Genomic DNA, 24,207 nt, shown 5'->3' on the forward strand with positions numbered 1-24,207 from the left:
ACATTCCTCACAGAGAGACTAGATGTTAGTGAGATGCCATCTAGAGTGATCATGTGATCTAATCTTTCCCTGAGAGGTTCAGGACCAAACACCATGACCTCAGTTTTTCCTGGGTTAAGGAGGAGGAAATTTGAAGACATCCAGGACTTTATGTCTTTAAGACAGGTCTGGAGCTTCACTAACTTCTCTGTCTCCTCGGGTTTCATGGATAAATAGAGCTGAGTGTCATCAGCATAACAATGAAAATGTATCCCATGCTGCCGAATAATGTTCCCTAAGGGAAGCATGTACAATGTGAAGAGGATTGGTCCAAGTACAGAAGCTTGAGGAACTCCATGGCTAACCCTACTGTATGAAGAGGGAACACCATGGACATGGGCAAACTGGTATCTATCAGATAAGTATGATCTAAACCAGTCTAGTGCTGTCCCTTTAATCCCAATCACATGTTCCAGTCTCTGTAACAAGATGCTGTGGTCAACTGTATCAAAAGCAGCACTGAGGTCCAGCAGAACCAGCATAGAGACCAGTCCATGATCGGAAGCTATGAGAAGATCATTAGTGACTTTAAGAAGTGCTGTTTCTGTGCTGTGGTGAGCTCTAAAGCCTGACTGAAACATCTCAAACAGGCTGTTCCTCTGCAGGTGCTCCAGTAACTGAGTCACCACCACCTTCTCTAGAACTTTAGAGATAAAAGGAAGGTTGGATATTGGCCTATAATTTGCTAAGACATCAGGATCCAGTGATGGTTTTTTAAGCAACGGCTTAATCACTGCCACCTTGTAGGACCGGGGTACATAACCTGACACTAAAGAACCATTGATCTGGTCCAGGATAGAACTGCCTATCAATGGTAAAACATCCTTCAACAGGTGTGTTGGGATGGGATCTAAAAGACACGTGGTGGTCTTGGATTTCTGAATTAGCGATGACGCCTCAGAAAAATATATAAGGCTGAAGGAGTTTAAGGGCTCGTTGGAGACCCTGTATGTTCCCACAGTCGGCACATCTGGTGATGGTCCAGTTGTTGGGATGGCCTGGTTAGCTTTCTCTCTGATAGCTAGAACTTTATCAGTGAAGAAGCTCATGAAGTCTTCACCACTAAGGGAAGAAGGGATACATGGATCTAAAACACTGTGACTCTTAGTTAATTTGGCCACAGTGCTGAAAAGAAACCTGGGGTTGCTCTTATTTTCCTCAATTAAAGAAGAAAAATAAGCTGTTCTAGCCTTGCGAAGGGCCTTTTTGTAAACTAATAGACAGTCTTTCCAGGCTACATGATAGCTGTCTATTTTACAAGAATGCCACTTCCTTTCCAGTCTTCGCACTTTCTGCTTGAGGGTCCTGATATGTGAATTATACCAGGGGGCACACCACCTCTGATTTACTATTTTCTTTTTCAGGGGGGCAACAGAATCAAGTGATTCTCAATGAGGCTGCTGCACCTTCAGCAATAGAGTCAACCTCAGCAGGGCTAAGATTATAATGATTGATCCCTGGGGAAACACACGGTGGTCCTGGGATCAGCACAGGGATCACTTCCTTAAACTTAGCTACAGCATTATCTGAAAGACATCTGCTATAGTAAGACTTTGTTCTGAGCATAGAAGAATCCTTAATCATAAATGTAAAAGTGATCAAAGAATGGTCTGACAGGACTGGGTTCTGAGGGAACACTGACACATGTTCTACCTCAACACCATAAGTCAGAACTAGATCTAAGGTGTGGTTGAAGCTATGAGTTGGTTGGTTTATCTGCTGGAGGAAACCAACTGACTCAAGTAATGAAATTAAGCCATTTCTAAAGCTGTCATTTATAACGTCTATATGGATATTAAAGTCTCCAATGATAATGACTTTTTCCGTTCTAAGGACCAAGTCAGATAAGAAATCAGAGAACTCAGACAGGAACTCTGAATGTGGACCAGCAGGGGGCCGATATGCAACTACAAACAGAAGTGGCTTTTCTGCCTTCCAGTTCAGATGAGTGATGCCAAGAGTCAGGCTTTCAAATGAACTGAAGCTATGTTTTGGTCTGGGATTAATTAATAACTTGGAGTGATAGATTGCTGCCACTCCCCCTCCTCGACCAGTAACACGTGGAATATGATAATTCAGATGGGTAGGAGGAGTAGATTCATTTAAGCTCACATACTCCTCCTCCTGAAGCCAGGTCTCAGTAAGACAAAATAAATCAATGTGATGATCCGCTATCAGGTCGTGCACTAACAGGGATTTACACAAAAGAGATCTAATATTTAACAGTCCACACTTAATTGTGATATTAGTTTCTCCAACTTGTGCTTCAGTATTAATTTTAATAAGATTTTGGTGATTGACCGCTCCCCTGCTCTGTGCTTGGTGAACTTTTAACTGTGGAACAGAGACTACCTCTATAGTGTTAAATATGTTATTGTTGGTGGATGAGGGTTCTAAGGAAGCAGCAGAGATGTGTGTAAGACTACAACTCTGCATCCTGGTCTGGACCCTGGATTGTCAGGTCACTTTGGGTCTAATAAAATTAGCCAGATTACTAGAAATGAGAGAAGCACCATCTCATGTGGGATGGACACCATCTCTCCTAATCAGACCAGGTTTTCCCCCAAAAAGTGCTCCAATTGTCTATAAAGGCCACCTGGTTTTCGGGGCACCACCGTGACAGCCAGCGACGAAATGCGGCTAAACATCTCATCGCTGGCCAGATTGGGGAGGGGACCAGAGAATGCTACGGAGTCCGACATCGTTTTTGCGTAGTTACACACCGACTCCAAGTTAATTTTGGTGACCTCCGACTGAGAAGCTGGGTGTCGTTGGCTCCGACGTGAATAATAACTTTACCAAATTTACGATTACGTCTCGCCAGCAGCGATAAATTTGCTTCTATGTCGCCCGCTCTGGCCCCCGGAATGCACTTAACTATCGTCGCTGGAGTCGGCTTCACGTAGCGCAAAACAGAGTCGCCAATTACCAGGGTTGGTTTCTCAGCGGGTGTGTCGCCGAGTGGGGAAAAGCGGTTAGCCACGGGAAGTGGTTGGTGGTGCACCGTGGGCCTTTGTTTTGGGCTACGCTTCCTACGAACCGTCACCCAGCCGCCCTGGCTAGCCGGCTGCTCGGCTGCTGCCGGGGGACCGCTAGCTGTAGCTACGCTAGGCGGCTCCGCAGCAGCTAGCTTATCCTGGCTACTTGACGCAACTCCAGCTAACTCCAAGCTGCGGAAGTCTAGCCTCCATAGCCATAAATAAACTACACTTTCTGCACCTATTCCCTTCACTAAGGGAGGCAGAGGAGTAACTAAACATTTCACACGCTGAACAGACAAAGACACCAGGTGAAACAGACGGTGAGGCCATGCTAACGCTAGTGATCGGCGAAGCCCTGTATTTGTTTAATATGGGTTGTTTCTCACTGTTGATATCAGGTGACTAGAATGTCCCAAGTGTTCAAAATTTTAAGTAAAGTGAATACAATACACCAAGTGTTCAATATTAAGTGAATACAGCACCCCGTGCACAATGCAACCAGCGAACGATTGAGAAGACAGGAAATGACGCAATACTCACACAAATTATGTGTGTGTGTATATATACACACATGTGTATATATATATATATAGACACACACACACATATATATATATATATATTACCCATGGTAAACCTGCATTTAAATCATTATTTTACATGTGCACATACTGTAACGGGCAAGTTTGTTTGAATTTCATGGAAGAGAGGTTCTGTGTGCTGTGATCTGTCGATAATTGACTCTTGCACTGGATCTTCCATCTGCTCCCCCTCTGGGTCTTTTTTGTTTGTTGCTACCCATTTGACATATAGGATGGAACATGTAAAAGCAACCTTGCCAGCCACTTCAGTCTTAAACATTCCCTGCAGATTTGCTTGTGTCTGTCAATTTGGGGTCACAGAATCCTGTTGCAGACATCGAGCATCAGCTTTAAACAAGAATAAAGTGATGATCTCTGTTAACACGGCCCTGAAATTTTTTTTTCTTCCTTGTATCGACAGCATAAATGTCCCAATATTTTACTAAGACATCGACCAATGTTGTGAATTGCTTCGTTTCAGTCTTTATTTCCAAGAGAACACTTTCGGAAAAGTTCTGAAAACGTTTTTTGTCCCAGTGCATACAGGAAGTGATGCTTCGGTGGCAAAGGTGCGCTGTGCATGCGCATTACTCTTTAAGATAAAGGTAGCACGTGCACCTTGGAACAATAGCTATCGCCGACGACCGAGCAACTCGCGTATGGCTGACTGTGCTAGAATTGTTATCGCTCTTCCAAAAATGTGGATTTGCTCTGTCAATGCTCTGACCAATTGTTATATTGGCCAAAGACTGTCAATCGCTAACAGCCTGGCTTACTTGCTTCAGCGTTTTCAGTCGTTATCAGGGATCCGTGTGAACTCACGTTGTTTTCTCACACTCTGTGTGAACAAGGAGCGCTTTTGAAAACACAAAGGAAAATTTTTTCCTGTTTCTGGTGTCAATGATGGTGTGTAAATGTGGCGTCAGCCTCCATTTGGAATAATTGAATAATTTTGTCTAGTATGGTCAGACACTGCTGGTTTTCATATCAGCAGAGCAATGGAGGATAAATATAATCAACATCTCCCCTGCAGACCAGAACTGCAATGGCTGCAGTGACTTGCACAATCTCACGCATGTTCTCTGGAAGTTACAGAAACTTCCAGCAATTCATAAGGAGCATAAAACACACACCAAAAGCCACAATAAAATACGGGAAAATTTTTCTTGCAATGTTGCGTGGCCCTTATTTGTGACAATTTTTCCTTCTGACTACTGCTTTAACTTTTTAAACACATTTATGCAAATTAATTATAAATATTTAACTGGGCTAACTGTGTTGCTACCCCCGAATAATAGAGAATTTTGTGGTGTCTTATGTCGAAATCATTCTTACAAATCAGAGGTACTCAGTCAGCTTTTTTCTTTACTTATTTTATCCCTTTTTTGTGTAGTAATGAGTGAATGTAACTGGTGTGTAGGCTGTTGGCAGAAGTTGCCTCTGAAATATAGGAGTCCAACTTATACTGTCTGTTAAAGCCTGTTTCAGAATGTGAAGACTTCCTGACGCAGTGGATAAATGTGGATCAAATGAAGAGTTTGTGGCGTCTTTGACCACATTCATTCCAGTTTGTTTTTCTTTTTTCTTCTTTGGGCATGTCTCTCCTGTCAGGGACATGTCAGCAGGTTCAGCGACATCTGTTTTTGCAACTATCATGTCTCTGTATACCGGGGGTCGGCAACCCAAAATGTTGAAAGAGCCATTTTGGACCAAAAAACAAATCTGTCTGGAGCCGCAAAAGATCAAACGCCTTATTATGAAGGCAACACATGCTCTAAGTGTCTGTATTAGCTATATTAGGCTACTTTCAAAATATTAAGTAGGCTACAAATACATAACGAGCATCCTGGAGAGAATGACACACCACATGACTACTGTGCTGTACGATGGTGCTTTAAGTTTAACTTACATTGTAATGAGATGTTGAAATTAAATATTTATTATACACATTTTTACAGCATTGGAAAACTTTAAGATTGTTTGTCATGTTTTTCTTCCTACAGAAATTATATTAAAACAAAATATATATTCACACCATCTTTTTCCATTTTCATATTTTTGAAAAACTAGGGCGGCGCTAAAGAGCCGCATGCGGCTCTCGAGCCGCGGGTTGCCGACCCCTGTTGTATACCAACTTGCTGAACACATGAGTGTTCTACCTTCTACTTTTCATTCTGTGTACAAGCTTTAAAGTTTAAAATTAGAAGCTTGTTGGACACTCTGTGTGTGTGTGTGTGTGTGTGTGTGTGTGCGTCAGGGATTCACAGCAGGTCAGGAAGTGTATGAGACAATGTACCATGGATAATGGTGTTTGAATTTACTACTGTTTATTGCCATGACAGATGGTTACCTGTATGTTACCTGGTTTTCTTTAAACAGGCCATATAGTATTCACTCACCTCTTTGTTTGATGCTAATATTCCACCTTGGTTATTTGTCATTTGCAGTGTTTTTGCTACCTTTCCAGATCAATATTTCTTCACCAATGCATGTCTGCTCTTTAGTGTTTTTCTTCCTTTTCTTTGGCTGTAGGACAGATATTCAATGGGTCACCCAGGGAGCCAAATATGAAACTGCAAAGCTGTTGTCATGTATCATTGTGCAAAAATGGGCTAAAAATGCCTGACTACCTCTAGGGATGGTTCGATGACTATTAGTTGAAGCAAATAAAAGATGAAGCAAAAAAAGTGCATCAAATGATAATTTTATGATCATCTCCCAACATTAGCACCAGGATTATCAATGCGAAGCATGTTTCTATTACGACGCCATTACGGACAGTAAAATGTCTCGTGTTATTATGTACTGATATCTAACAGTTAATCTGACCTGATTCATTCGCTCTGTGACCTCAGCTCTATGTTGGCTGGGTCCTGAATGAAAAAAAAACTGGTCTTATAGGGAAAAAATGGTGGATTAATTGTTAAAAAATATGCATTAGATGCAGTCTTAATTACCTCACTACTTAGTCTTTTTTCACCCTTCCGCTCTGTTATTGTGGTTTCTGAAGATGAGGCCAAAACAGACAGAATATAGGGGTTGAAATCTTAGGTTTAATATCTTCCAACCCAATTTACTTGGACTACCTATACATTTGGAATTAGATTGTGTATCTAGGTATTTGAAAATAAGAAAGCAATGAAAACTTCTGCAGGTGGTGAGGGATATTAGGCAAAACTACAAATGCAAATGTATTCCTTACCTACATTCCGTATTTTCTGGACTATATGTCGCTACGGAGTTTAAGTCACACTAGCCAAAAAATGCATAATAAAGAAGAAAAATAGATATATAAGTCGCACTGGACTATAAGTCGCATTTCGGGGGAAAATTTATTTGATAAAATCCGAGACCAAGAACATACATTCATCTTGAAAGGCAATTAGGGTTACGGTATGCTAACGTAACAAATTCAGCTACATGACCCACAACGAACTGAGTACGTGTCTGCTTTGTTAACGTAACATATTAACAGTTATTCAGATAACTATAGCATAAAGAACATCAGAGCAAGTTTACCAAACAATCAAGTCTAACTCCATAGATGAAGCACCGCTTCTTCTTCTGCATCGCTAAAGGAACTCGTTCCTCAGGTACACACGCCTAGAGCGCCTTCTTGTGGTTGTCAGTGTGAAAATGACGAACATGTGAAATTCTGTAATAATGTATTTATTTAAGTCACTCCAGAGTACAAGTCACACCCCCTGACAAACTATGAAAAAAAAGTGCGACTTATAGTCCGGAAAATACGGTATATCTGCTTCATGGGAGACGATGTACAAATACACAATGTGCCCCTAACGTGGGAGAAGTTTTATTGTAGAGACTAGAAAGAAGTGGTGTTGAGTCACACAGGAAGGTCAGTAATACCAGAGCATGTTGTGAGAATATGTTGAGGAGTTTCTCTACAGCTGTCTATTCAGACTTGCAGCACACATTACAAATGCTGCATTCTTGCAGGCTCATTTTGATATCTTCTTGTTATTTTGAGTTACACAGCTTTGGTACTCAGAAGACCATCCCAATTAAACCCGGTCCCGAACTGCAGCCCACATTAAGCGGACTGAATCCCAAATGAGGTAGGATTACGGCCACTGTGTAAAAGGGGGTTCGGGTTACTGTTCTGTTTTTTGTTTTTTAACACCAGTAGAGTGTTTTCACTGGTCAGGGCTCACAATCCCATCATGACTGTGAATAATGAATTTACCAGGCTTTAAATGAAGGGGTATATGGATTTGTTGCCATATACAGTATGTGGAGCACAGGCGGTAGTCACAGCTTACATGAACACAGCTGAACTGAATTACACTTAAATGTAGTCCTCATTGTTGTAGAGTGCGCTACCAGAGAATTTATATTCTGCCTCTTTCTACTGTATCTTTCTGCACATGGTGCTGAGCTTTCTCTACTTACCGGTAATTCTCTCTGTACCAGAAAAAGCAGGATCCTAGAAATTTAATCAAACTTGGTTAATGCTCTGCAGTTGGAATGTGACACTGAACGGAATTGCCTGCGTAGTCCGTGATTTGTTCTGTTTGCTGGATAACTAGATTTATTGCTGCAATTTGAAATTGGGGCAAACCATTCCTTCATAGATGCTTGCTCCCGTCTGACTTGAATCCTCTTGTAGGTTAGCACAGTTTAGGGAAATCTCAGCTGCAACAAGTGGAACAAAGCTGCATTTAACAGCGATTCTAATTTAATTTTACAAGGTGAAGCAATGGCACGTTTTTCTCTACATGAACAAGTGCAAAACAATGAACTTAATTAAAAAGGAAGCAAAATTAAATTGACATGGGCCCTGCATCAGTGAATTTTGAACACCCTATGTTTGTCTTTCTGTGTTTGCGGTGACTTGCAATGACTTAATACCAGCATTATCATGTTTGTGACAAGGATCAACACCACCATGGCAAAAGTCATAATAATTACAGGAACAGTAGAGGAATAGCTTTCGAAAAATGCCATTTCTTGTCTCTTTCCAGTTAAAATTCTTTGAATAACACATTTTGCCGTACACATTTTCATACATGAGACACAAGTGGATTTATTTTTCTGGTCATTCTTCTGATATGTTCAAAGGACTTTGAATTTTATTTTACATTCAATCAATCAATCAATCAATCTTTAATTATAGTCTGTAAAAATCGAAATTGTCTCTGGGGCTTTACAGAATCCCGGGCCTGACCCCCAACAAGCAACAGTGGCAAGGAAAAACTCCCCTTAGGAGTGTGTGTGTCTGTCTGTCTGTCTGTCTGTCTGTCTGGGGGGGGTTGCTTATGTCTGGCTGGGTAGAGATGGAGGAGAAGAAGGGGGGACTGGTAGAAAAGAGAATAGGAGTAGTTGAGTTAAGCATTGTTACTGTTGTCATTGTAAGAAAAGGGATAATGTTGATCAAAAGTGTTACAGTCAGTCTTAAACTGGAATAAACACTGTGCCATGTCTTTCTCTGGTGACTGAAAGGGTAGATCATGATTCATACTATGATTCATATGACACATACCTATCCTTGAGGAAACCTGCATGACGAGACAACAGTTTTGCATTTCCAACTGCTCTTACCCACCACAGAATAAAGAAATCTCTCTTTGTGCCAGAAATGTTGCCGAACCAGTTACAAGAGTTGATATATGTAAAAGCCTTGGACTGAAGGCTTATGGTTTCCCGCTTAACATAGTTGACATATGATTAACATATTTGGAAGCATTAAACAAGTTGAGACAGTCTTTTCTGTGTCCCTGTGTGCCATAACAGACACTGATATACATCACACAAAATGGTACGGTATGCTAACGTCCATTAGCATACATTCAGCTACATGACGCACAATGAACTCAGTAAGTGTCTGCTTTGTTAATGTAACATACGGTATTAACAGTCATTCAGATAACTATAACATAAAGAACATCCGAGCAAGTTTCCCAAACAATCAAGTCTCATTCCACGTCAGTAAATCCATTGAATTCTTCATCCTCGGTGTCACTTCTTAACAATTCCGCCAGGAGGTAGACGAAGCACCGCTTCCTGTTCTGCGTTGCTTTCGTCAGACCTGTCATCATTGCGGTTCCAATTATTCCGGCCTTTCTGAATCCCGACAGGATGGTTTCAGTTGTCATGGGCTTCACATGCTTTGTCGATCCATCCAATGACTTCCAGGAAAGTTGCATGGCGCATTCTCCCGGTTGCCGTGAAGCTGTGCTCTCCGTCCATCATCCACTGCTCCCACAGGTTACGCAAGGCTGCCTTAAAGCTCTGGTTCACGGAGCCTCCGGGGATGATGGCAGGCATGGAGTTGAAACCTTTTAATTCATCTTTGAACTGTGGCGTGATGTGCGCTCGCGTGCTGTCCATCACAAGCAGGGCTTTGCGCGTTCTAAAGAAGCCATCTGGACGTTTAGTGTAGCACTTCGTAAGCCATTCGTTCATCATTTTGTGATCCATCCACCCTTTTTCATTCACGGCGATGGCAACTGAAGGGAATTGGATTTTTGGCATGGTTTTCTGTTTGAAAATGACCATTGGTGGCAATTTTGATCCATCTCCACAACATGCCAGCACCACTGTGAAGTGTGAGTTCTCATGACCAGTTGTTCCTATATTCACACTCTTTGGCCCTTTTTCTGCAACACTTCGGCAGAAAAGTTGTGCTCAGTTAAGTACCTTTCAACGAACTCACGGAAACTGTCAGCCTTGGCTTGGAAGTCTGCTAGCAGTTTCTGTCACATCGGCTCTGGAGCCGCGTGTGGCTCTTTAGCGCCGCCCTAGTGGCTCCCTGGAGCTTTTTCAAAAATATAAAAATGTAAAAAGATGTGTGAATATATGTTTTGTTTTGATATAATTTCTGTAGGAGGAAAAACACAACAAACATTCTACAAGTTTTCCAATGCTGCAAAAATGTGTATAATAAGTATTTAATTTCAAGATCTCATTATAATGGAAGTTAAAGCACCATCGTGCAGCAGAGTGGTCACGTGGTGCGTCATTCTCTCCAGGATGCTGCAGGGAAAATAAACATTTAATCATGATTGCTCATTATGTATTTGTAGCCTACTGATTTTTTTTTTAATGGGCTAATATAGACACTTACAGCATGTGTTGACTTCATAATAAAGTTTTTATAAGGCTTTAATTTATTGCGGCTCCAGACAGATTTGGTTTTTGGTTTTTTTGGTCCAATGTGGCTCTTTCAACATTTTGGGTTGCCGACCCCTGATCTACACCAACAACCGTTGGTGTAACCCTGGCCATGTCTCTGTGAAGGCGGTTTTGTGTTGCCCAAATCTGGAACTGTTAGCCGTCAGCATGCGGCCATATTACCTGCCCAGGGAGTTCAGTCACGTGATCGCCCTGTGTGTGTACATTGCCCCCACGGCCAACGGAGCAACTGCGTGTGAGAAGATCCACAGCGTCGCTGCACGGCTGCAGACCAAGCACCCTGAGGCCCTCCTGATCATCTCTGGAGACTTCAATCATGTGACCCTGGACTCCACACTGGCTGCTCTCCACCGGGTTATTGACTGCCCCACAAGAAACAACAGGACGATCGACCTACTGTACACCAACGTCAAGGAGGCATACAGAGTCATCGCTCTCCCCCCACTGGGCAAGTCGGACCACAACCTGGTGTACGTGCAGCCCCAGTACACCCCACTGGTCCAAAGGCAGGCAGCCTCCACACGCTCCATCAGGAGATGGACTCCTGCAGCAGAGGAGGCTCTGAAGGACTGCTTCAACATCACGGACTGGGATGTACTGCTGGGGGAACATGAAGAGGACATAGATGGGATGACCGACCGTCTCACAGACTACCTCAATTTCTGTGTAGATGTGGTTGTCCCCACCAAGACTGTACAGTGTTATCCTAACAATAAGCCATGGGTAACACAGGAAGTCAAGGATGTCCTCAATAAGAAGAAAAAGGCCTTCAGAAATAAAGACAGGGAGGAGATGAAAGAAGCGCAGAGGGAGGTGAAACGCTGCCTGAAGGAGGCAAAGAACACCTACAGGAAGAAGGTGGAGAAGAAGCTGGCTGATAACAACATGCGGGACATCTGGGAAGGTGTCAGGACCATCACTGGTCACAAAGCCAAGACCAGCACGGAAGGGGGAGGAGTGGAGAGGGCAAACGACCTGAACCAATTCTTCAACAGGTTCAGTCAGCCCACTCCACTCCAATCCTCTGCCCCCCACCTCAGCAGCCCAGCTCCCCTCCACCCCTCCCCCCCTCCCCAGCAGCCGAGCCCCCCTCTACCCCCCCTCCCTCCAACCCGCCACCCACCACAACTTCCCCCAACCCCGCCTCCCCTCCTCCCTCCTCCACCTCCCCTTCCTCTACTGACCTCCCTCCTCCCACCCTTCCACCCTCTACCACCCCCATCCCCCTGCTCTCACCATCCCCACATCCTCCCTGCATCCCCCTGCTCTCACCATCCCCACATCCTCCCTGCTTCACGGCTGACCAGGTGAGGGGAGAACTGAGGAAGCTCCGGCCCCGAAAAGCAGCTGGACCAGATAGAGTCTGCCCCCGGCTCCTCAAGACCTGCGCTGCTGAACTCGGGGAGCCGCTACAACGGGTCTTCAACCTCAGCCTGGAGCTGGGGAAAGTGCCCACCTTATGGAAGACGTCCTGCATCATTCCTGTCCCCAAGAAGAACAGACCGAGTGAGCTGAACGACTTCCGGCCGGTGGCACTCACCTCACATCTGATGAAGACTCTGGAGCGGCTCTTCCTCAACCTCCTCAGGCCCCAGGTGCAGCACGCTGAGGACTCCTTACAGTTCGCCTACCGGGACAAGGTTGGTGTAGAGGACGCCATCGTCTACCTGCTGCACCGAGTCCACTCGCATCTGGACAAGGGGAGTGGCACAGCGAGAATCCTCTTTTTGGATTTCTCGAGTGCCTTCAACACGATCCAGCCCCTTGTCCTACAGGACAAGCTTCTACAGATGCGAGTGGACCCCTGCCTGGTTGCTTGGATCTCCAACTACCTCACCGACAGGCCGCAGTTCATCAGGATGAAGGACATCACGTCTGACACTGTGGTCAGCAGTATCGGTGCTCCACAGGGGACTGTGCTGTCCCCCATCCTCTTCACTCTGTACACCTCGGACTTCTGTTACAACTCTGAAATGTGTCACATTCAGAAGTTCGCTGATGACACAGCCATCGTTGGCTGTATCAGAGACGACGAAGAGGAGGAGTACCGGTGCCTGGTGAGGGACTTTGTTGCCTGGTGCCACAACAACGGCCTGCAGCTCAGACCCAGAGCAGGATGTACTTCCTGAGGAGACTCAGATCCTTCAACATCTGCAGGAAACTCCTCTGGATGTTCTACCAGTCTGTGGTCGCCAGCATCCTGTCCTACGCTGTGGTGTGCTGGGGGGGGAGTGTGACAAAAGCAGACCTCTCCAGGCTGGAGAAGCTGATCAGGCGGGCCAGCTCGGTGGTTGGGATGAAGCTGAAACCTCTGGTGACAGTGGCAGAGAGGAGAACTATAGACAAGCTGCGGAGCATCATGGACAATGTCCGCCACCCTCTGCACACTGTCATCCACAGCCAGAGAAGCCTGATCAGCCAGAGGCTGCGCCTCCCCAAGTACAGGACAAACAGACTGGGGAACTCATTCATCCCCCGAGCCATCAGACTGTTCAACTCCTCACTGGGGGGGAGGAGGGCCAACAGAAGGACTGGAACAACACTGCAATAACATAATACTGGGACATCCATTCATTCAGTTCATTTATTTACATTTCTATAGTTTTATATTATATTCTATTTTTAATTTATTCTATTTTATTTCTTATTTTATTCTATTTTTATTTTTATTATTTTTAATATTTTAAACAGTGCTGTACGTTTCTTTGGGGAGATGCTAATTTCCCTAATGGAGACCCCCTAAAGGGATCAATAAAGTACCCTGATTCTGATTCTGATGATTCTGAAGAGGAATTCGGGATGTTGGACATTGAAATTGCGCAGCTGTTTAATTCAGATACAGAAGATGAAAACTTTGATGGTTTTGTGGTGGGAGAATGAATAATTTGTTCAATAAATGTGTCGAAATTCACTGTCTTGCCCGTTGTCATTTTGTTACTGTATGTTTTAGCACGCGCCTAATAATACGGTGTGCCTTGTGTACATGTTAAATAGCACCCGTAACTGAGACTGTGACTTTTATTACAGTGCGCCTTATGGTCGTGAAAATGTGGTACTTATTTTAACCAGCATGGCTCTGACAGAGCAATTTCAGATTCCTTTTCGTTTTGCAAAGTTTTCAAACATTCTAAACTTAGATGGTATGGTGTATGATCAGTATTAGATGGTCAAATCCCAGTGTTCTTAGCATTCTGGCTTATTAACTGTGATTGTATTTGAAAAGCCTATTAGAACTCTACATGTCTAAAAACATTCCTTTTTGTGCCTTGCAGACAGGTCAGATTTTGTGCTGAGTCACTTTCTTATCAGTATTCAGTGCCTTGCTCTTGGACACTTCTGCAGCCTTCAGGGAAATGCAGCCTATCACGGGAGTGTGAACCTGAGCAGTACTCTCGAAGGACATTTGCCGTAATGGCTGACAGCTGTCCTGTCAGGCAGAGAGTGCATTTACAGCTTTTGGCACTTTTTCCATATTAATGGCCACTTACCCATAAATACAAGTTTGTCATTATTTTTGCATAATCCATTTTTTCATTGCATAATTAACTAAACTAACTAGTTAACTATGCAATAAAGACAGGTTGTAATTAGTTAATTATGTATTAATTTTTGGAGATGCTTAAACTTTTATTCCCCTTTCCTGGGGAATAATAAAAACCAAATGCCATTTTCATGCTCATTTATTCAGCCTTGGTAAACAACCCATGCATTAAAGAGACCAATGGAATTCAGTCAGGAGTTTGCATAATTATGTAGCAGCAGCAGCGTGTTTTATCTCGTGTCTTCCCCAACTGTGTGTCTTTTAAACTGTTGGTCCTTATCTAAGTCTATCAGTGGCTTATACTTGGACAATTTAAAGAAAGAGCGAGACTGGATCAAACACGCTCACACACAGACCTGTTCAACCAGAACAACGCTAATGCAGGTTAAGTCAAAATGTGCAAATTTGAGATTTCACATGTTAAAATCACACACACCCATGGCATGATATGGCTGGGGATTATCCCATTACCAGATGATTACTATATCGATTCTACAATTGGCAAACGTGGGTGCAGTAAGAACTGTCCACACATAATGAAGAATCCTCTCATTTTCATAGCTTGGCTGATATGAAAAGCTAATTTAAACCATAAAGTAGAAAGAAGTAGATTATATTTTCACCAGGTCCAAAAAGCACAGTGTACTAAAATGTTTTGATCTGACTTGTACAAGTTCTGTATCATCTGCTCTGGACTTAGCCTTTTAACTCTTTTAAGTCTTTTGGTTCAATCTGTCATATTTTTAGCAGTCATTGCTGATAAATCATGTGCAGTGGTCCATGAAGTCATGCATTGTTCTGATCATCTCTTAATGCTTCTGTCATAGTGCAGTCTATGATGAACTGCAGCACCCACAAATCTCAGGATTTGTCAGAGTGCTGATACAGCAGGAGCACTCAGAATTCTCCCCCAGCCACTTGTGGTTCAATTTTTATTCAAAAAGATTCCCGTACTCAGTTTTGTCCTTCTGTGCCCTGTTCCTCTCGCTCCCACTTTCAGTTAAAACAGCTAAAAGTGACCTATTATATCCAAAAGTGCACTCATAAGGGAAGCCTTTGGTAATTACAAGCAGTAAAACAGTAAAACATTTTGCACACTTTGGAGGTGAACAGAAACTCCAGAGAAAATAACACGTCACACCATGGTCGTCTGAATTCAAGGACAAAATTCTGGGTGGGAATGGATGGCACCTAGAGACGTGCCAACCAGCTGAGTGGTTTTAATGGTAACAGATGAGCCTGAGATACCAGGGCATCATTGTGACATCAGTTGGCTCATGAGTGACTGTAAAGAAACACACCTGCATTCATTTGACTTAATAGATCAGATCAGAGTAAAAAAGCTCCTTTGTGTTGGATAAGTTCTCTCTTTCTCTTTCTTATCTGTGCCCCTCTTGTCCTATGCTTCTTTCCAGATGAGCTTGTTTCATTCCTGCTCACTTGTGGTTTTGATGTATCAGTATTTGTTTAATTTCAGGACGAATGGGGATCCAGCGACTTGTCCAGCAGAAGTAAATCTCACAACTCTGACGACACCCACAATTTGGAGACTCTGCCACCAGGTAAGACACCAACTATCTGCTTCACAGTGATAATAATGTTGATCATATAAAACTGCATTTATATGTCTGAGAAGCACCCTTCATTTATATTGGTATATGCAGAAAATAGACCGTATCTCACTGTAACGTGGAACTTTAGATTTGGGGGGTGATACCCATGTGATTATGGTGGTAATGGGGTTGTTGATGTGTTCTTGGTTTGAACTATGCTTGAAAAGTAATGCAATAGCTTGATCAGCCAGAATGTGGACTTCATATCACATTGTTTTAATAGTAATGTAGTGAAAGTGGATGACCTAGGAGGACCATAAAGGTCAAGGTTTGGTGTTGTAACTCGTGTTATTGTAGTGCACAATTGTCAAAAGAGTAAAGCAATTGCATTCATTCAGAAATAAAATGTCCAATTATGAGCTAATTAAACAAATCATCTTATCTCTGACTATTCTGCTGGTCTTACTGTATAGAATTAGAGTAATTTCTCCCTTTGTATCAATACCGAAGGGCATTCCAGGGCATTACCTGTCATCGCTGATAGATGACGCAAATGTGCCTTCTACTTAAGTAGTGCTGTTCTAATGCAACAGTTTAGAATCAATAAAGTACATTTATAAATGTATCTATGAAGGCAACAAGCATTTTCTGAAGTGTGGGAGCAACAGCAGTTATGGCAGTGATAGTTTACTTTAGACAGTGTTCAACAGTTCAACAGACTGGGCTGTTGGGCTCCACAGAAGTGAAGCTGGACTGAAAACACAGGAAGATGGTCAAAATGGAAGCAAAATGTTACATTTAAGCAGGTGCTAGAACAGGACGGACTGGACGATGAAGACTGTATAGAGACTCAATAGGAGAAGCTGAAACATTAATTAATCACTACAATATCAACAAGGACATCACAGACTCTGATAGGAGCAGCAGCCTCTTAGACAGCATTATACAGTGATCCAAAACACAGTGAGTTATAGCACATTATCATGCCAGACACTTCCATGCGCTGTCAACACGGGCACAAATAGTCTCTCTGTGGGTTCTACGGCCTTGTCAGGCTTAGTTTTACTCTGTCTGACTGTCATATACACCATAGCTTAATATCTTGTTGCCATAGTATGTTAAACACAAGTCATTATCAAGGCATCTGCAACTGAGTTAATTAGTTGTTTGGTATATTTTAATATGCATGCATGTGTCTCAGCAATCCCTGGTAAACTGGCTCTCAGTAATCTGGCCAGACAGCTGCACTGCTCTCTGTTTGTCACAGTTGTTTAATTTAGGTTTTTATTTTGCTGTTGGATTAAATTTTTTTCATGTGGTAGATTTTTTTGCATTTTTCTAATGCTGGCAGTTTGACTTTTTTTCCTCAAACATTATTTTCCATTTTGCTGCATATGAGCATAAATCTCATGATGCTTTCCTCTGCATCATATCAATCTTTTGTCAAACAGCTTTCTGACAGCAAGGTTTCTCCCCCAACAGCTGTGACAGATTTTTGAATAAGCCATGCTGCTGCTTACATTTCATATTCCCCTGACATGTCATCCCATTCATTCCTCAGATGTTTTTCATTCATTTGCAAAGCACTGAGCTTTATCATTTCTTGATGTTTATAGTTTTGTATTTATTTCTTTATCTCTGCTTTAATTATTCATCTCACATGGTTGCTTTAAAGCAAAATGACAAATTTTGCAAGGAATGGGGATTTATCTTTGAGCTGCATCACCAAGAAGACAAGCTTAACTTTCTTCACCTTTGTTTACTTTTTATATAGACAAATTTAACAACATAAACTAAAAACCTGCCAGTTACAGTATGTCAGTGTGATGTTATCACATAAGTTGACTGTGTGTGCAGGTAAGGTGCGCTGGCAGGACTTTGACCAGGACCAGTATGTCGGAGCCACAGTCGTCCGACCAGGACAGGATCCCTATGCCAGGAACAAGTTCAACCAGGTGGAGAGTGATAAACTCCGTATGGACAGAGCAGTGCCCGACACAAGACACGACCAGTATGTCACTTTAATAATACAAACTATACCTAGATCTAATCACGCATTTAAACAGCACATCAGTTTAGTTGCAGGATTTGTGTGCACAGACTCTTTTACAGTCCGTGTTAATAAATGGTACAAGGTTAATAATCAAAGTATGTATCTTTTTGTGCCTTTTTAAAATTTATTTATCTGATGAATTCAGGAAGCAGCCAAAGTTTCTTCATGGCACAAACACCTTATAATCACTTTAGACTCTTATCTCAAAGCTCATAACTGCAGCAGCTTTAATGTCATTTTCTTGTGTTTTTCATCATGGTTTTGAAGATATAAAATTGTGGTGAGGAAATTAGGAAGAGGAAATATGAGCATCAATATCTTAATCTGGATTTATGTTGGTGTTATTTAGCCGGAGGCTCGGGGTGGTTATTGTGGCGAGAGCCTTTCATGGCTGTCTTTTGTATACTACTTCTACAGTATTTTCAAAGGATCAGAAAGGTGAAGCTACAGACTCTCCATCCACATATCTATAGAAAATCACAAGTTTTTTTCATCTATTGAAGCTTTGTAGAGCTGAAAGGAATTACAATTTCATACCGGTTGTGGATGCTGAACCAGCTCTATACCCTGCTTAGTGTGCTAGAAGCTTCATGGGACTTTCAACAACCAGTCAACATGTGGTTTGTTTATCTTGATTGTTGATGCATTCGATTGTGTCCCTTGTGATAGCATGTGGAGGGTGCTCCAAGAGTATAGGGTCCGGGGCCCTCTGCTAAGGGCTTTTCAGCCTCTGCACGACTGGGTCAGGAGCATGTTGGACTCCAGATGGGCCGTCCTTTGTCACTGGTTCTGTTCAGAATTGTTATGGACATCATCTCTGCCTTTTCTAAAAGATGTTGTCCCGTTGGCTTTATAAGGCTAGGACCTTAAGCCTCATGTAGAGGAGTTGAAGTATCTCGGGGCCTTGTTCTCCAGTGAGGGAAAGATAAGCGTAAGATTGACAGGTGGATTGGTGCGGCCTCTGGAGTTATGCGGACGGAAAGTGACGCTCTTAATTTATTGGTCAGTCTCCACTCCCACTCTCACCTATGGTTGTGAACTTTAGGCTAGGGACATAATCACAGATACAAGTGGCCAAAATTAATTTCCTCAGAAGTGTGGCTGGGCGCTCCCTTATTTATAGCGTGAGAAGCGTAGTCACTTGGGAGAAGCTCGGAGTAGACCTGCAGCTTCTTTGCATTGAGAGAAGCCAGCTGGGTGGCTTGGGCACCCATTTCGGATGCTGCCTGGATGTCTTCCTAAGGAGATATACTAGGCATGTGTCACTAGGAGGATCCCTTCAGGAAGACCCGGGGCACACTACGTGTCTCGGCTGGCCTGGGAGCACCTCGGAATCCTTCTGGAAGAGCTGGAGGAAGTGTCTGGGCATCTCTGCTTAGACTGACCCAGCCCCAGACAAAGCGGATGAAGAAGAGACAAGCCAAATTTTAATAGATGAAAACATGTTTTTGAATCTTGTAGCGTGAAATATTTTCCCCCTTTCAATTGAATTTTAAGAAATACATGCTGCTTACAAATGATAGGGGTAGCATTAAATAAAGTGCTGGGGGAACCCAGTCATTCACAATGAGTTTTAGGATGAATGCCACCACAATAATGAAGCAGGATTCATGATAGTAACACCAGTATTTTCCAGTTATCTACTTTACAAAATCATTTTTTGTGAAAAGTAAGAAAATGAAAATGACCCATCACCACAAATCTGTATGATTATTTTTTATGATAAATTGTGAAACAAAAAGATTCCTCCATCATATTCAGTCAGTCTTAAGTCAAATAAACCTTAAATGTGCGGTGATCCAGCCCCGCTGGTATATTGACATACGCTGCCACAGTTGAAAGCATCAGGCCTAAGAATAAGAGTATGTCCACTATTGAGCATGCATTGACCCAACATTGGCTGAGCATGGAGAAGCACTGAAGCTTGGATGGGAAAAACTGTCAGAGAGATATAAAGGAACTTTGGTGTTTATTAGACACACAGATGCGCACACACACACTTTTAGATAAAAGCAACTGTGCATCTGCTGTTTCCAAACTTAGACTTGCTGGTGTAGCAGAGGCATTGGACATTCAAACCATATGTAAGGACTGCATGTGCATGAGACATGTTTAAGAAATGCTAGCTTTGGCAATATTTTTTAAATAATTCTATCAATTGTTTTAATTTGAAAACAGTTTTTTATTTATGTGCTTATGTTCACCCTTGTTTATGTAGTCACTACTGGATGCTCTTTATTCAGGTTTTAGATCCTAATGTAAACTGTTTGTTTGTGCAGTTGCAGACATAAACAGTGGAAGTCAGACCTGCCAGCCTCCAGTGTCGTCATCACCTTCCACAATGAAGCTCGCTCGGCTCTGCTACGAACTGTGGTCAGGTAGGCCAAGAACATAGTGCTTAGTTTATGATTCCTTTTCTTTCATTTCCCCCTGTCTGTCTTTCTGTCTGTCTGTCTGTTCAGCGTCCTGAAGAAAAGCCCTCCTCACTTGGTCAAAGAGATCATTCTGGTGGACGACTACAGCGATAACCGTTAGTATTGACCCCAAACTGAATACGACCAGTGCATAAATATAGTGTCTGGGGTCTATTTGGGACAAACTTTGTGTTTCTTTCAGCGGAGGATGGAGCCTTGCTGGGGAAGATCGATAAGCTTCGCGTCCTGAGAAATGATCGTCGAGAGGGTAATCAGACCTTTATTGATTTGTTTGATGTTTGATGAAGCAATTGTGTACATTGCTGTTTTGGTACTGATGTTTCCCTTAGGACTGATGCGTTCAAGGGTCCGTGGTGCAGATGCAGCCACAGCACCAGTTCTCACCTTCTTAGACTCTCACTGTGAGTGTAATGACCACTGGCTAGAGCCATTACTGGAGAGAGTCGCTGAGGTACACACACACACACACACACACACGAATCAAACTCCAAGTTCCATTTCTTGATTTCTGATATAATGAAGAAATACTTCTATAACATTTTTTTTTTTAAAGTGATAACCTGGGAACAAATTGTAAACCGGCCAGAAGTAAATTCTTGGCTGAGGCATCAGGTTAATGGCCATCTTACAAAAATGTGACTGACCTCTTGAATTATTCTTTCAGAAACATACTAAACCTTAAAGTTGAACTGAAATTGTTCAGTAATATTTGGAATAATTTTAATCAAATGGAATTTTAGTGTGAAGTAGGTTACAGAGTAAATTGGAAGTCATTATTTAACTATTCATTCAATGTGTTAAGATGCAGTCTGATTCTGTATTTGAGCGTGAGGGTTTAATCCTCATGTACTAAATTAACACATCCAATCCAACAACATGTATAAAATAAAGAATTTTACACAATATTTGTTTTACTACAGCAATAACCTTTAAAATTAAATGAACACCAAAATTGCAAAAAAATATTAATTTCTGTTAAACCTTTGGACTCACTGACGTATTTTATTCTTTGTGTCCAGGACAAGACCAGGGTTGTTTCTCCTATTATTGATGTCATCAACATGGACAACTTTCAGTATGTCGGCGCCTCAGCTGATCTGAAAGGAGGTACACTAAGCAGAGTGATATAGTTGCTGTTAATGGTTTATGCTTTCTGAATTAACCGACTGCTTAGCAACACACAGCATATCTTCTTGTGGTTTCACTCAGTCTGAACACAACATAGTCACATTTACTATGGGTTTATTGTCATTCCCGTTGGGCTGTTTTGGAAGATTCCCATTCTTTTGGTTTAATATCCTTTTATAATCAACAGAAAGCACAGCATTAGTTTTAACTCAACTTTTTGTGTCTTCACATCATCAGGTTTTGACTGGAATCTGGTATTTAAATGGGACTACATGACTCTGGATCAGAGACGAGCCAGACAAGGCAACCCAATTGCTCCCATAAAGTAAGAGAGAACTTTCCGGTTTCTATCCACAGCTAACCTTATGCTTTCTTTGTCCATTTCATCATCTTGTGCTTTTTACCCCTACCTCTGCAGGACTCCGATGATAGCAGGAGGTCTATTTGTCATGGATAAGGAATACTTTGAGCAGTTGGGAAAATATGACATGATGATGGATGTGTGGGGAGGAGAAAACCTGGGTGAGTGCTGCCTCAGTGTACCTCGCAAAGAGGAACAGGAAGTTGGTGGAATCGCATTTGATGTGGCTTACAAATAATGTGTCAAGTGGCTTTTTCAGCTGTCAGGGAAAAAGTGGAGTTACAGAAAACAGTAATAAAAATGTGATTAAGAGTGAAACAATGGCTGGGAAACAAGTCTTATCCTAACCAATAAGAGGTTTTACCAGAGGCACGAACGTCCTTCAGGAGAGACTGATGTCTATCAAGTCAACCCTCAGGAGTTTATCTAGGGTTTCTATGCAAAAACATGATAAAGGGAACGTCCTTCCAAATGATATTAAGTTGAGTCTTTCAGGTGCCAGTTGATTTCAGAAAATTACAGAGTTAATGGGAAAGTCTTTATGGCCTTTACTGAGGGGAGAGAACCACATTGTACACAACAGACCTCATTTAAAAACGAGCACAATGAAAAAACATTTTTCTCTCCCCCATGCTTTGCTCTAAATGCAGCAGAGAGATTCTGGAGAATAAACAGAATCATTCACGCTTCTCTTGAGAAGACATAGTGACTCACAAGGGCATCGGCACTTGAGATACTTTATACATCCACCCATTGAGACAACATATATGCAGATATATAGAAATCTGACAGTAAATAATGTATGAGGTTCTGACCTTGAAATTGTTTTCCAAATATTTTTAGAGATCTCATTTCGGGTGTGGCAATGTGGTGGAAGTCTGGAGATCATTCCCTGCAGCAGAGTTGGACACGTCTTCAGAAAGCAGCATCCGTACACCTTTCCAGGAGGCAGCGGCACTGTATTTGCAAGGTGAAGTACCCAGGTTTTTAATGAGCCCGTTGCGGCATGACATGCAAAATTCATTTGTGTGTCCTCTTATATAGGCTATATGCTCATCAGCTCTCTGTCTAATCAGAATGAAGACCCAAACATCTTCTCCTTGGGGGAGCTGCCAGGCAGCACCTATTCTGTTTGTTTAGATGATTGTACCTAAGAGTTTGTCATTCTGATGCTGAAGAAGATTTACTTCTTGTTTCCTGTCATATATTTTCATTTGCTGGACTTTGAACCTTTCTGTTATTGAAATAGAGTGTGAGCCATGTTGTATTATTACAGCTGACACAGGAACTTGGCTGTGTCACATACACGTGTCTTTTCAAATTAGTTTAACTACCGCAAAGTTACTGGTTTACCCCAAGTGAACTCTGGCATCTGGTGGTTGTCACGCTGTTTGAAAAATTGTTGAGCGAGCAGAAAAAAGGGTTTGGGTCTGTTTGTGCCATAAATATCTATCAAACATACCCATAAACATTCCACACTTAGGTCCCACTTTAACCAGTTTCATGACTTCTCTTTATGATGTTTTCTCCCATAATTTACCTTTCATTACATGTTTTCTCTCAGGAACACAAGGAGAGCAGCAGAGGTTTGGATGGATGAATATAAAAACTTTTACTATGCTGCCGTCCCCTCTGCAAGAAACGTCCCTTATGGAAAGTAGGTGTGATAATGTATGGCCAACAGATGATGGCATTATAAAGGGAGGTGATGAATTGTTATTTTACGTGATTTCTGGGTTAGCATTATATCAGGCCAAACTCCTTAAATTGATGGGATATTAGGCATTAATGTAGCTTTAAACAGAGCATTGAATTTGAACACTGATCAAAAGGCTGATTAAGGCCTGATAATGATGGACATGTTGATGGACACATGTCGGACTGGGAGAATCAGATGAGAAGAATCAGTAAAAAAACAGCATAGGGATGTCCCAGTTTGCATTTATGGTTTTCAAAAGATAAATATTAATAAAAATGTATTATTGACACATTAATTTTTCTTTTTTCTTACACTATCGCAAATAAAATTCACATTATCATTCATTCTTTACATGGCTGGTTAATATATTGTCATTTACAAAAAAAAACTGGTATCCTGTCATCTATGTTTGGTGTCATTTTACCTTTACGGCAATATCTATACTTCCCAATTATAACACCCAAATCTTTGGTTCTTTCTCAGTATCCAGAGTCGTTTGGAGTTAAAGAAACGAGTAGGCTGTAAGCCATTTAAGTGGTACCTGGAAAATGTTTACCCTGAACTACGGTGAGAATTAATTTTCCAATATAGGACTGTCTAAATTGTATTTAATTTTTGTAGCTCTTCAAGTCGTTATCATATTTTTATGGGAGATATTTATGGAAATATTAATAATTGTTG

General features: G+C 42.0%; 1 protein-coding gene across 1 annotated transcript in view; it reads left to right on the top strand.

Annotated features, from left to right (window-relative positions):
• galnt2 (UDP-N-acetyl-alpha-D-galactosamine:polypeptide N-acetylgalactosaminyltransferase 2) overlaps nucleotides 1-24,207 on the top strand; it is a 36,193-nt gene that overhangs the window by 8,181 nt on the left and 3,805 nt on the right. Inside the window, exons 2-13 of the mRNA XM_003969493.3 lie at nucleotides 15,775-15,859; nucleotides 17,708-17,861; nucleotides 20,183-20,281; nucleotides 20,366-20,433; nucleotides 20,520-20,585; nucleotides 20,668-20,789; nucleotides 21,358-21,445; nucleotides 21,704-21,791; nucleotides 21,885-21,988; nucleotides 22,671-22,797; nucleotides 23,392-23,484; nucleotides 24,010-24,093. Of these exons, the coding sequence (XP_003969542.1) occupies nucleotides 15,775-15,859; nucleotides 17,708-17,861; nucleotides 20,183-20,281; nucleotides 20,366-20,433; nucleotides 20,520-20,585; nucleotides 20,668-20,789; nucleotides 21,358-21,445; nucleotides 21,704-21,791; nucleotides 21,885-21,988; nucleotides 22,671-22,797; nucleotides 23,392-23,484; nucleotides 24,010-24,093 (1,178 nt within the window). The remainder of the gene's footprint in view (nucleotides 1-15,774; nucleotides 15,860-17,707; nucleotides 17,862-20,182; nucleotides 20,282-20,365; nucleotides 20,434-20,519; nucleotides 20,586-20,667; nucleotides 20,790-21,357; nucleotides 21,446-21,703; nucleotides 21,792-21,884; nucleotides 21,989-22,670; nucleotides 22,798-23,391; nucleotides 23,485-24,009; nucleotides 24,094-24,207) is intronic.

The sequence above is a fragment of the Takifugu rubripes genome, chromosome 13 (assembly GCF_901000725.2).
Source record: "Takifugu rubripes chromosome 13, fTakRub1.2, whole genome shotgun sequence".
Lineage (NCBI taxonomy): Eukaryota > Metazoa > Chordata > Actinopteri > Tetraodontiformes > Tetraodontidae > Takifugu > Takifugu rubripes.